At 41.7% G+C, this 13,713-nt stretch overlaps 1 protein-coding gene across 3 annotated transcripts in view; it reads right to left on the bottom strand.

Moving 5' to 3' along the window:
* KAT2B (lysine acetyltransferase 2B) overlaps nucleotides 1-13,713 on the bottom strand; it is a 114,116-nt gene that overhangs the window by 74,082 nt on the left and 26,321 nt on the right. For 2 of the 3 annotated variants that reach the window (XM_034955955.3, XM_034955954.3), the window contains exon 2: nucleotides 7,746-7,872. The exons of the other annotated variant lie outside the window; for it this stretch is intronic. In XM_034955955.3, coding sequence (XP_034811846.1) covers nucleotides 7,746-7,872 — 127 coding nt within the window. The remainder of the gene's footprint in view (nucleotides 1-7,745; nucleotides 7,873-13,713) is intronic. 3 annotated transcript variants of the gene reach the window in all.

Genomic DNA, 13,713 nt, shown 5'->3' with positions numbered 1-13,713 from the left:
GCTCAACTACAGATCACCCTTCACTCTGAGGATAATGAGAAGCTCAGAGGGGTTAAGCAGGAGAATGGGATCACATTGTATCATCACTTTATGGGAAAGCCAGGTATGCAGGAATGGAAATAAGAACTCCAGAAGCTGCAGCAGACACAGGCAAGGAATAATGAGGAAAAGCCTAAATTCAGCCAGTGCTAGAGGCAGGAACTTGAAGGGAGTATCAAACAGGATTTCATGACCAGAGGACGTCAGGGAGACATAACTTATACCAAATGAGCAGAGAAAATATTACCAGTATTATCCCCTTAACTCCTGCTGTGCCCGACCCACAGCTCCTGAAAACTCTGAAACCGGCATCTGAAAGGCTGCATTAGCCAGCAGTGGACATCCAGCCAAGAGGAATATGCTGGCTCAATTCAGGAGGCTGCGTCATTGTGCTAGCTGGGCCCCATGTTTACGTCCTTTGGCATCTGCACAGTACATGTATAAATGGGAACTGAGGGGGCAATTATATGGTACAAGTCTATGCAAATGTCGTATGATCAAAGAAAATGTGTCGAGTCAAATGATCTGCATAAATGATTTAAATACTTGAAATTTCCATGAGAAAAATACTGGTATTTTCTTCATAACACTCAAGAAGTAAGCTCTAGTGTGATTGTTAAAGCTAACTCTTGACCTTCCTTAAAAATCTCTGGGAGTCTCAGGCCAGAAGCGGTGGCTCACGCCTGTAATCCCAGCATTTGGGGAGGCTGAAGCGGGCAGATTACCTGAGGTCAGGAGTTTGAGACCAGCCTGGTCAACATGATAAAACCCGTCTCTACTAAAAACACAAAAATTAGCCGGGCATGGTGGTGGGTGCCTGTAATCCCAGCTACTTGGGAGGCTGAGGCAGGAGAATAGCTTGAACCTGGGAGGCAGAAGTTGCAGTGAGCCGAGATCGCACCATCGCACTCCAGCCTGGGTGACAGAGCCAGACTCTGTGGCAAAAAAAAAAAAAAAAAAAAAAAGAGGCCAGGTGTGGTGGCTCATGCCTGTAATCCCAGCACTTTGGGAGGCCGAGGCGGGTGGATCATCTGAGATCAGGAGTTTGAGACCAGCGTGGCTAACTTGGCAAAATCCACTCTCTACTAAAAAATAATAATAATAATAATTACAAAAATTAGCTGGGTGTGGTGGTATAAGCCTGTAATCCCAGCTACCTGGGAAGCTGAGGCAGGAGAATTGCTTGAACCTGGGAGGCGGAAGTTGCAGTGAGCTGAGATCATGGAGATCACGCCACTGCACTCCATCCTGGCCAACAGAGTGAGACTCCTTCTCAAAAAAAAAAAAAAAAAAGCTCTGGGAGTCTCTTTGAATCAATTCTGGTTGTAGGGTGAGGGGTCTGCCTAACTCAAAATTTTAAAAGTTAACAGAAAAGAAATTCCCTACTGTAAACAAGCAGGAAAGCAAGGAATCTATAGTGACAAAAAACAGTCAGTTCCCACTGCTGAATGTGTACATATATATATACATATATATACACATATATCAGAAAAAGATGATGACGGGTGCGGTAGCTGTAATCCCAGCACTTTGGGAGGCCGAGGTGGGCAGATCGCTTGACCTCAGGAGTTTGAGACCAGCCCAGGCAATATAACAAAATCCGTCTCTACCAAAGATACAAAAAAAAAAAAAATTAGCTGGGCATGTTGCTGCATGTCTGTGGTCCCAGCTACTCGAGAGGCTGAAGTGAAAGAATCGCTTGAGCCCAAGAGGGGGAGGTTGCAGTAAGCTGAGATCGCACCACTGCACACCAGCCTGGACAGAAGAGAAAGAAAAACGTGACAACACTGAAAAATAATCAAAAAACCTCTAAACTAAAATATTATTACTAGACAAATTTAATAATCAGTCTATTCTGAAACAGTTCAGAACAATGGACTCCAAAATAACAATAGAAATTCCAATTATGTTTTGATCACAAGGATTTGTTTCCTACTTTCCTGCTCGTAAAAACAGGCTGCTTTTTTATTTATTTATTTATTTATTTTTGAGACAGGGCCTCACTCTATCACCCAGGCTGCAGTGCAAGTGATGCGATCTCGGCCCACTGAAACCTCTGCCTCCCAGGCTCAGGCCATCCTCCCTCCCACCTTAGTCTCCCGAGTAGCTGGGACTAAAGGCACATGCCACCACACCAGCTGATTTTTGTATTTTTTGTAGAGGTGGAGTTTCGCCACGTTGCCCAAGGTGGTCTCGAATTCCTGGGCTCAAACAATCCACCTGCCTCAGCCTCCCAAAATGCTAGGATTACAGGTGTGAGCCACCATGCAAGACCCAAGCTGCTTTTTAAATAGCAGTCCCAAAATAAGAAAAATCTTTATTAATACTAAAATAAGGAGAAATGCTGGCACCAACTAAAGCACTTTGTTAGATCCCTTTGTCAAATTTTTGTAAACTGAATATTATTGTGCCAATCCCAAATATAATTTCAGAGAATGAACTAGAATATTCTAAACCAGCACAATTCAATAGAAATACAATGTGATTTTTAAATTTTCCAGTAGAAATAATTTTAATAATACATTAACCCAACATATTCAAAATATTATCATTTCAACATATAATCAATATAAAATATAATTACTGAGACATTCTGCATTGTTTTTGCTTATGATGTCTTCAAAAACTGTGTGTATTTTACACTTACAGCATATCTCAATTCAGAGTAAACACATTTCATGTGGCCAGTGGCTACCTTATTGTACAGCATAGGTCTAGACCAACCATTTCATTCTGTGGATGGAGATACTAAACAGCAAAAAGGTTAAGGAACTTGGTAAACTGCAGGGCCAAGCTAGAATTCTTTTCTTGGTTTTGTTTTGTTAGAGGTGGGGTTTTGCTCTGTCTCCCAGGCTACGCACACAGTGGCCCCATCACAGCTCACTTTGGCCTCAAACTCCTGGGCTCAAAGGATCCTCCCATCTCAGCGACCTGAGTAGCTGCCATTACAGGCACAAACCACCATACCCAGACAGGCTAGAATTATTACTTCCTAGTTCCCAACTGAATGTTCTTTCTACTTGATCAGACTATCTCACTCCTGTGTTTTATGTCCATGAAACACAGAACAGTATTAAATTATGGTAGACCAAAGATGTCTGGGATGAAAGAAATTGTCAGGAGACTACATAAAACCAGAGCTCCAAAGAACATATATGGCTGAGGCAAAAGAAACCCAACATTTAATCAATAGAATTGATACTATCTCAATCAATAAGCCAGTATGTTTTGTTCTGACAAATTCAAGAATATTTCATTTCGTGTGTACAATTACTGGTGAGTAAATCAACCATGCTCAGAATGGTGACTACTGCATGTGAAAACAGAACAACAATGTATACCAATTGAAACGTATTTGAGAATTCAGGCTTGCGTAATTCCTAACAGAATTCCCTAGACCCCAACTTGTACTTTGTCGGTAACAATTAAGAAGATATCTGCATGAATAAGATAAGAAAAAATGTAGGAAACTTGCTAAAATACTCTGGCAAATAAAAGCAGGGGGTTAGATACAACAAAATTGGCAAATGTAAATAATCATTAGAGCGGGGTGCTGAGTCCAAGGCAGTTCATTAAACTATCCCTTCTGCCTTTACGGGTGTTTGAAACTTTCCATTAAGAAAAAAAGTTTTTCAAAAAGCACGGAAAGGAGGGAGGAAGGAAGAGTAATCTCAGAAAAAGGTTTTCTAGAGCTGTTATACTAAGACCAATAAATAAACACTGGCATTCCAACAATAATTCCAAGACCACTTGAAAATGTGCAGTAATTTCAGTTTTAAGAAAGCAGACTAAAGAATAGAGAAGAAACAAGGAAGAAAGGAAGGAGTAGGGGGAAATATTTTTTAAATACCTATACCCCCCGTACCCTGAGAAAATCAGTCAGCAACTCAATATACATCCTTCCAGACCTTTTCCTGATCATATATATTAAAATATATGTTTGTGGTATAGTATGAAATATACTTGGTCTTTGTCCCAGTTCCTGTCACAAGCTCTTAAAACCCCTGGGATTTCCTGAGCAGGAGGAGTATCTTTTATTGTTCATCATGAGCCCCTTTTGATCATACCTGAGTTTATGCTAATGAGGTGACTTAAGATAGTGCATAGATAACCCAGGATGAAGCTGCTCACCAGAGAGACCAGGTTATTAGAGGATTAAAGGATTGGAAACTTCAACCCCACCCATCAATCTACAAGAAAGGTAAGGGAGGGAAAGTGTAGAGATAAAGCCCTGTGAAAAAAAAATTTTTTTTTTTTTTGAGATGGGAGTCTCGCTCTGTGGCCCAGGCTGCAGTGGTGAGATCTCGGCTCACTGCAGCCTCTGCTCCCAGGTTTAATCGATTCTCATGCCTCAGTCTCCCAAGTAGCTGGGATTACAAGCTCAAGCTTCCAGGTTGCTGAACATGTGGAGGTGCCTGGGGGGTCGTGCACCTGGAGAGGGCAAGGAAGCTTCACTCCCCTTCCCCAAACCTTGCCATGTGCATCCCTTCATCTGGCTGTCTGTGTATCCTTTATATTAAACCAGTAAACTGAAGTGTTTCCTTGAGTTCTGTAAGCCATCCTAGCAAATTATTGAAACCAAGGAAGGGGTATGATGGGAACCCTGATTTATAGCCGGTCGGTCAGAAGCAAAGGTCATAACCTGGGACTTGCAATTGGCATCTGAAGTGGGAGCAGTATTGTGGGACTGAGCCCTTAACCTGTGGGATGTGATGCTATCTCCAGGTAGGTCATGTCAGAACCGAAATGAATTATGGGACCTCCAGCTAGTGTTCAGAGAGTGGGTGAACTGCTTGGTGAGTGAAGAAAAAAAAAAACCCACACACCTGGTCACAGAAGTGTTCTGTGTTGAGTAAAATAGAAAAAAGTTTTATACTATTATATTTTCTTTTTTGTTTTTGAGACGGAGTCTCGCAATATTGCTCAGGCTGGAGTGCAGTGGTGCAATCTCGGCTCACTACAACCTCCGCCTCCTAGGTTCAAGCAATTCTCCTGCCTCAGCCTCCCGAGTAGCTGGGATTATAGGTGCTTGCCACCATGCCCAGCTAATTTTTGTATTTTTAGTAGAGACGGGGTTTCACCATGTTGGCCAGGCTGGTCTCGAACTCCTGACCTTGTGATCTGCCCGCCTCGGCCTCCCAAAGTGCTGGAATTACAGGCGTGAGCCACCACGCCCGGCCTTATGGTATTATATTTTCTAAAGTAATAAAATGGGATTATACTCATGAAACATCAATGCTGTTTCTGAGTCAGCATCCTGTATTTGGGAAAGGACCAACTTCTTAGTTCCCTTGGGGTAAACTTCGGGGTTAGACACTTAACAGGCACAAGCTCCTCCACAGGGTATTTAAATCCTGAACCAATACTCACAGGGACAGAGGCAGTTGGAGCTGAATCCTAAATCATTGAGTGGCAGCAGACTGAACAGAAGCTCTGTGAACTTCTGCAGCTGAGATCCCCAAACAAGATCAAAACCTGTTTTCCCATTGTTTTCAGCTTCTAGAAGCTACTAGTACCCTTCTTATATGCATTGTTTTCTTATTTAAGCTAGACAGAGTATATATCTGCTGTGTGAAGTGAAAGAACCCTGATAGTGTTATAGTACCACTACTACTAACAACATCAGCCAATAATCATGTATTTTACATGCCAGGTACTATTCTAAGACTTTTTCTTATCTCATTTAATCCTCACAATGATCCTGCAAGGTAAATACTACTATGTATTAACCCATTTCAGAGTTGAAAAAACTGAGGTCCAGGCAGATTAAGTAATGTGCTCATACTCACAGCTACCGGTTACAGAGTTAGGATTTGAACTCAGGCTGATAGATCCAATAATTTAGTCCTAAATTATAAAACCTCCTATCAAGCTGCTTTATTACCTGATTTCTTCACAATCATCTCCTACATTGGAATATTTAGGTTGTTTCATGCTTTTTACTATCGTAAGTAAGGCCAGAAAACACTGTCACCGTCCTTTTAGTTTAATTTGAGGGCACATCTTAATTTACACACAGATTAAATTTCTGGCATGGATTTGCCAGGTCAAAGGATATGTGATTTTTTTTTTCATTCTTCATTCTTGATTATGTATTGCAGAATGAGGGCATTTGTTTTCAAAGCTTGGTAAGAAATAAAAAAGGAAACAAAGTTGGCTTTTTTTGTGAAGCACTGTCTCTGCCTTCAGGCATTCATGTGTGTTTACGTGCTTAGAATGGAGACAATCTGCTCAGCTAAGAAAGAAAGAAGATCCTGTTTTCAACGTTAATTGATGTAGGATAATAGGATTTCCCAATCAATAACAAATACACTTCAAGCCTAGGGCTTAAGGATTTCTTGAGTCCAGACATTTATTACGTCATATTTCCTGAGGCAATCCTAAACTCCATTCACTCCATTCATAGTTAGTGGTTGTTTTGTTTCGTTCTGTTTTGTTTTTTTTCTTTAAAAAAAAAAAGGTAAATTATAATCAAGGACAGTTCTCTAACTTTTGAAATTTTTGCTCTGTATTGAGTGCTTCAAAACTCAGAGTTCACATTATTTGAGATACCAATTAAGTTAACAAAATGATGAAATTATTAGTGTGTTGCTTTTGTGAGATCAGGACTATTTCTGTTTTCAGAAGGTTATTCCAATGTGATGACTTCTTGGGAAGATCACATTATCTACTTTTATGCTCTGTAAATATTGAAATACTCTCTGAGTACAAAATAAAATTTCAGACGATCTAACACCATGCTAACCTTGGAGGCGACACCATTTCTTGTAAGCAGGAAGCTCTACAGAAATGATGGCATGAGAAGTCACCCACTTATAATGGTCAGGTGGAAAGAGTAAGTACCTTAGCAAGAACGTTCTGCCCAATGAGTGCTATGTCCTTGCAGTCACGGACAGCAAACTGGCCTTGTTGACATTTTGGGGGAGACTGTATAACTGAAGGCAGGAAAGTAAGAATAGTCTAAGATTCTTCGTGGACTAAAATTTTAGTATCTAGGAAAAACTAATTCCTCAACTTTTATCTACTCAAACAACATATGATTTTTTTAAATATTTTAATCATAAAACTAGTATTAGGACAAAGAACAACATACTAGCACAGGCCTTTTGAGTGACTGCAGCAGGGCCTACTGAGCCATCACTGACTGATTATTTTGCAGAGTCAGATAAGAAAGTTGAAAGGGAAACCACCAGTAAACATTCAATAAACACAATAAAGAGCAGCCCAGTGAAGAAAGAGCTATCAGATACACAAAACTAAGGAATATGAAGATAAAATGAAGCACCCCAGAAAGTTCAGGGCAACAGAAATAATAAAAATGATCATTATTATCATTAAACCAGTTGATTGAGGTTTCAACCCTGAGGTCAAAGACCCTCAGGCCCCAACCCCCAAAATGAATCAGGACATGTTACACATTATTCATGCTAACTAGCTCGATTGTCATGTTTCATCTTATTTGGCAATCCCCCAGTCCAACTCAGCTCTTGAAAGGAAGAAGGGACAAAGTCACTGCACACAGTGCAGCATTTGTCTCTCACGAGAAGCCCTTCCCAGCAAACTCGTGAGACTAGAGAGACTCTTGTTGTTGGTCTCATACAGAGGTACATAGCATTCAAATTTGGTGAACCCACAGAATTCAGTAAGTTAAGAGTCTCACGCTACAATGAACTCGTTATACTTTCCTTGAAGATTTAGGAACTCACCTAGGGCATGGCTACAACTCCGACAGGATTCTGTTAGACTGACAATTATTTGCTGCAGATCGGCTCTGGGGGGAGTGGGTGAGGGGTTAGGGTTTTTCCAGCCATTACATTTACAAGACTCCTCGGCCTAAAAATGGAATAAAGAAAGAGACAAAATTATTTAACAGGCAGCCGTGGACTGATGGTTTTACATGAGAACAATGTACACTAATTATATGACAGCTATCCCCTCACCCCTGACTTTGTCGTCTTCCATATACACAAGAGAAAAACAGAAAACCCAAAGGTGGTATTTGATTTGAGTGCTTTGCTTTTTGTTTTCTTTTGTTTTCTGCTGGCTGGAATCTGCATGCTACAGCTCACACAGCTGACCCACACACTTTGCTACCATTGCCCCCAGTGGGTGTCCATGAAGTGGTGAGTTCCAAGAAAGTCCATCTCAAAAGATGGACATTCCAAATCCACAAGCCAGACTCCTGATGTCCCACAAACACAGCTAAGGTCTAGGCTAAGGTTGAGCCTTGCAGGTTCCAAGGCACCAGCTGCATCTCTGCCCCATGGACCAGAAGGGAAACCCATAGAAGAGAAGAAGTTAGCAATCTTAGGAAGATGAGACGGGGCACACCCAGCTGAAGGAACACTTGCAGGCTCCTCCAAGACTTCTGTGAGCTCCCAGCTTTAGAAATGAAGAGGGCTTCATCATGTAGTCCTGGGTTTCTACTTACACATACATTTCCCAGGTTTCCTGTACTAGAACACCATTATTTTAGCAACACTTGATAGAAAGCTTCCTTAACTTTGTCCACATACTCTTCACACTTCCCTATGTTTGTAGACAAGAGTGAACATGATGTGGCCTTCTTTAAGTGATTTGACCTATGAAATGGAAGGCAAGCATGAAAAATTATCAATTATTCTACCAGGTACCACACTGTATGCTTCAGCAGGTCTCAACATATGAAAGGTTCATACCTTTCATTTGTGCTTGCAATGAATGACCTCAGCCACTTATAAAAATAATTCTTCTGCCCCTTCTCTACTATTCTTAGCACTCTGTCACTCTCACCATTTATTTACTGCTTCAAGTCAGCTGTGGCTGGGAAACCAGAAGATACACTGTTAGAATAACGTGTAACACAGATGAAGTTACTCTAGGGTAGAGCCATCTACATATACTATCCAGTACGGTAGCCTCTGGCCACATGTGGCTATTGAGCACTAGAAATCCAGCTAGTTCAAATCAAAGTGCACTGTAGTTGCAAAATATACAGATTTAGAAGACTAGCGCAAAATATAAAATATATCATTAACAATTTTTATATTATATATTGAAATTATATGTTTAAATGTATTATTTTGGATATATGGGTTAAAGAAAAGATATTATTAATATTGACTTATTTTTACTTTTGTAATACAGTTATCCAAACTTTTTGGGTTTTTTTTTTTTTTTTCATACAGAGTCTCTCTGTGTTGCCCAGGCTGGAGTGCAGTGGCAAGATCTTGTCTCACTGCACCCTCCACCTCTCAGGTTCAAGCAATTCTTCTGCCTCAGCCTCCTGAGTAGCTGGGGTTACTGGCATGCGCCACCACACCCAGCTAATTTTTGTATTTTTAGTGGACACAGGATTTCGCCATGTTGCCAGGGCTGGTCTCGACCTCCTGACCTCTGGTGATCCGCCCATCTTGGCCTCCCAAAGTGCCAGTATTACAGGCGTGTGCCACCGTGACCAGCAGCATAAGTCTCATTTGAAGAAAATTGTCAGAGTGGCTGCTGCTTTGACCTCATACATAAAATTCTCCAGGACAGAGATCATTTCTGAAGTGTGTATATATGTATAACAGTATAAGAAAAGAGAAGCCAGGCACAGTGGGTCACGCCTGTAATCCCAGCACTTTGGGAGGCCAAGGTGGGCGGATCACGAGGTCAGGAGATTGAGACCATCCTGGCTAACATGGTGAAACCCCATCTCTACTAAAAATACAAAAAATTAGCCGGGCGTGGTGGCAGGCGCCTGTAGTCCCAGCTACTCGGGAGGCTGAAGCAGGAGAATGGCGTGAACCTGGGAGGCGAAGCTTGCAGTGAGCCGAGATCGCACCACTGCACTCCAGCCTGGGTACAGAGCGAGACTCCATCTCAAAAAAAAAAAAAAAAAAAAAGAAAGAAAGAAAAGAGAATAAACAATTGGCAAGGTAAGAAGGGTCATGGTAGAAGAAAAATCTGCCTTTGAATGAGTCCTTTTCAGTGGGCCATGTGAATCTGGAATACCTAACCTGACTGCTTTTCACATTTTGTATTAATAAGGATGGAGAAGGCAGGGCCAGGAGAAGCACCTACATCAGCATCCCCATAGCTACATCCCCCAGTGAGTAGCTCAAGTGACCGTCTTTTGTCTAGGCATCAGGCAGGCCCAACTCTTACCCCCAGAGTTCTCTGTTGCCAGGCTGAACCTGGCCTTGAAATTCTCTGTAATGAGCCATCCACCTCTTCAGAGGTTGCAAAGATCTCAGAGGCCATGTTCTTGAAGGAAATTGTCATGAGAATTTACAATGAAGACAGTGAATAGGAGAATATGGCAAACCAAAATATACAACTTTGGCCTAAGGGTTATTAAAATGCAGATACAAGAAAAGCTTGGCCAGGCGCAGTGGCTCACACCTGTTATTCCAGCACTTTGGGAGGCCAAGGCGGGTGGATCATGAGGTCAGGAGTTCAAGACCAGCCTGGCCAGTCTTGAATGGTGAAACCCCGTCTCTACTAAAAACACAAAAATTAGCAGGGTATGGTGGCAGGCACCTGTAATCCCAACTACTCAGGAGGCCGAGGCAGGAGAATCACTTGAACCCGGGCGGCAGAGGTTGCCATGAGCTGAGATTGCACCATTGCACTCCAGCCTAAGCGACAGAGTGAGACTCTGTCTCAAAAAAAAAAAGAAAAGAAAAGAAAAAGAAAAGCTCTCTGCCCTCCCCTATATCCCCAGAAGCAGGACATAAATTCTTAAAGCTATCCCCACTTCCCTCTCTAACAAGAAGGACAGAAGTTGATCTTGGAGACAACTCTTGACCTTTATCAGCCCAGATAGGGTACCAGGGGAATCTACCTAACAAACCTTGCTAAAACCAGCCCTGATCTACCATTGGTTTCCCCACATACTTGCCTTCCCACAATCTGCTGTCCCTAGCAGCTCAAGGTCCTTTTCCTTTGTCTTCTGGATTCTCTAAAAATTTACTAGTCTTTGCTGAGATAGCCTATAAGCCCAAGTTCTAACTACCTCCTTGAGTTACTCTTCACTGGGTGCTCTCATGTTCATACGCAATGAATATGTCAATAAACTTGTTTTTGTTTTTCTCTTGTTAATGTATTTTGTTAGTCTGACTGACAGGGCCCCAACCAATGCACCTAAAATGGTAAACGGAAAACAGCTTTCTTCCCCTACAAAAGTATCACTAAGATTTTGTAGAGTCAGAGGAAACCACCCTTATTGTGGACCAACCTCTCTTAGTTGCCGCATAGCTACTTCCAGGAACTCCCTAAGCCTCCAGCTTTTCTGAATAGTTGGTCTGATCCACAGCCCTTTCCCAAAGGACCTTAAGTTAGGGAAAGAAAAATGACTAAATGGCCCCAACAAAGCAATTAAATATGGCAGGCCAAACCTAGAAGGAAAAAACAGTAATAACCAAAAACACCTTGAGTTTGGAGAACAGCATTTCAAGCCAAGCAGTTATGCACACTGACTCATTCTTTCAACAATATTTATTGAGGCCTACTACATGCCAGGTACTATTGACTATGAAACAAAGATTCTACTCTCCTGGAGATTACATTAGGGGTAGCCAGGGATGGGGAAAACAAGATTAACACAAATGAGTAAATTATAGAATATACTGGAGAATGTGATGGTGCTATGGAAAGAAAGAAAAAAGGACGAGTACAGGGAACTTAGCAGAGGGTGGGATAAAAGGTATAATTTTAACTAGGACTTTTTGAGATGACCTTAGAGCAAAGACTTGAAGAAAGGTGGGAGTTGGTCATTAGGTATCTAGTATAAGGGAAACACAGCTAGCGCAAAGGCAAGAGAGTGCCTGGCTTGCTCAACAGAAAGTAAAGGCCAATGTGGCTACAGCACAGTGGGTAAAGACGTGTTGAAATTAAACCAGACAGGATCGAGCACAGTGGCTCACACCTATAATTGCAGCACTTTGGGAGGCCGAGGCAGGCGGATCACCTGAGGTCAGGAGTTCGACACCAGCCTGGCCAACATGGTGAAATCCCATCTCTACTAAAAATACAAAAATTAGTCGGCATGGTGGTGCACACCTGTAATCCCAGCTACTCAGATGGCTGAGGCAGCAGAATCGCTTGAACCCGGGAGGCAGAGGTTACAGTGAACCAAGATTGCGCCACTGCAGTCCAGCCTGGGTGACAGAGTAAGACCTTGCCTCAAAAAAAAAAAAAAAAAAAAGAAAGAAAGAAAGAAAAAAGAAATGAAACTAAGCCAGACGGGACAGGCACAGGTAATCCTAGAACTTTGGGAGGCTAAGGCAGGCAGATCACCTGAGGTCAGGAGTTCGAGACCAGCCTGGCCAACATGGCGAGACCCCATCTCTATTAAAAATACAAAAATTAGCCAGGTGTGGTGGTGGGCACCTGTAATCCCAGCTACTTGGGAGGCTGAGGCAGGAGAATCGCTTGAACCCGGGAGGCAGAGGTTGCAGTGAGCCAAGATCGCACCACTGCACTCCAGCCTGGGTGACAGAGTGAGACCCTGTCTCAGAAGTTTAAAAAAATATAAATAAATAAATAAATAAATAATTCAAGGATCTAAAACTTTTCTTCCTATGGGCTTGCTTATAAAACTCTGCCTTGCCCTGAGATGCATGCTAACAAGTAACAAGCTTTAAATTCTTGGAGAAGACAACACAGAGTTTTAGAGATATAGATCTTAACTTCATTGTTGCAACAGACTAAGTTCAGTCAGCCCAGAAAAAAAGTTTGTTTATGCCCCTTCTTGTCTTAACATGACAGAGAATAATGGCTGTGTTCACTGGGGGCTCATAAATGGGTGAGTCACAAATCTCATGGCAGGGAGATTTGTAATAATAAGGTCTTATATTTCCCCTACTCAATAAAAAAAAAAAGTTACATCTTGAATATTAACCGCACGTGTTGAAACCACTTGTGATAGAGTGCTTAATGAATTCTACCATACAATAAACACTGATGCTTAAAAATGTAACTGAATAAAGATCTTTTCTTTCAAAATTGGCTGATTTTACTTCCTCCACTGAGTCTTGGGATCCCAGTACAAAGTAGATTTTTATTTCTTTTGTTCATAATGACTGAGACTTCCCAAACAAATTAAAATTCCCTGAAAACTAAGAGGAATGAAGAGAGGGAGACAACATGGGGTGAAACACTGAGAAGCATAAAAGTTTTGTCAGCCCCGCAGCACTCCAACTGTGCTGTCCAAGATGTGGCAGCCAGCCACAAGCGAATACGGAGTCTTTAAAAATTGGCAATAAAAATTGAGATGTGTTATGAGTGTTTGAAAATACATCCTGAATTTCAAAGACTTAGTATTAAAAAATGTTAAAATATCACATTAAGAATTATTTTATATTGATTACATACTATAATAATATTTTGAAATATTCAGTTAAAGTTAGAATTAATAAAATTAAATTTTTGGCTTTTCTGATTTTTTTTAATGCGGTGCAGTGGGTTAAATAGTGTGTGCCCTAAAGTTCATGTCCCAGCCAGGTGTGGTGGCTCATGCCTGTAATCCCAGCACTTTGGGATGCCGAGGTGGGAGGATCACACATGAGGTCAGGAGTTCGAGACCAGCCTGGCCAACATGGTGAAACCCTGTCTCTAATAAAAACACAAAAATTAGCCAGGCATAGTGACACATGCCTGTAATCCCAGCTACTCGGGAAGCTGAGGCAGGAGAATTGCTTGAACCCAGGA

Source organism: Pan paniscus, chromosome 2 (assembly GCF_029289425.2).
Source record: "Pan paniscus chromosome 2, NHGRI_mPanPan1-v2.0_pri, whole genome shotgun sequence".
NCBI lineage: Eukaryota > Metazoa > Chordata > Mammalia > Primates > Hominidae > Pan > Pan paniscus.
This window is presented reverse-complemented; position numbering and strand designations above follow the sequence as displayed.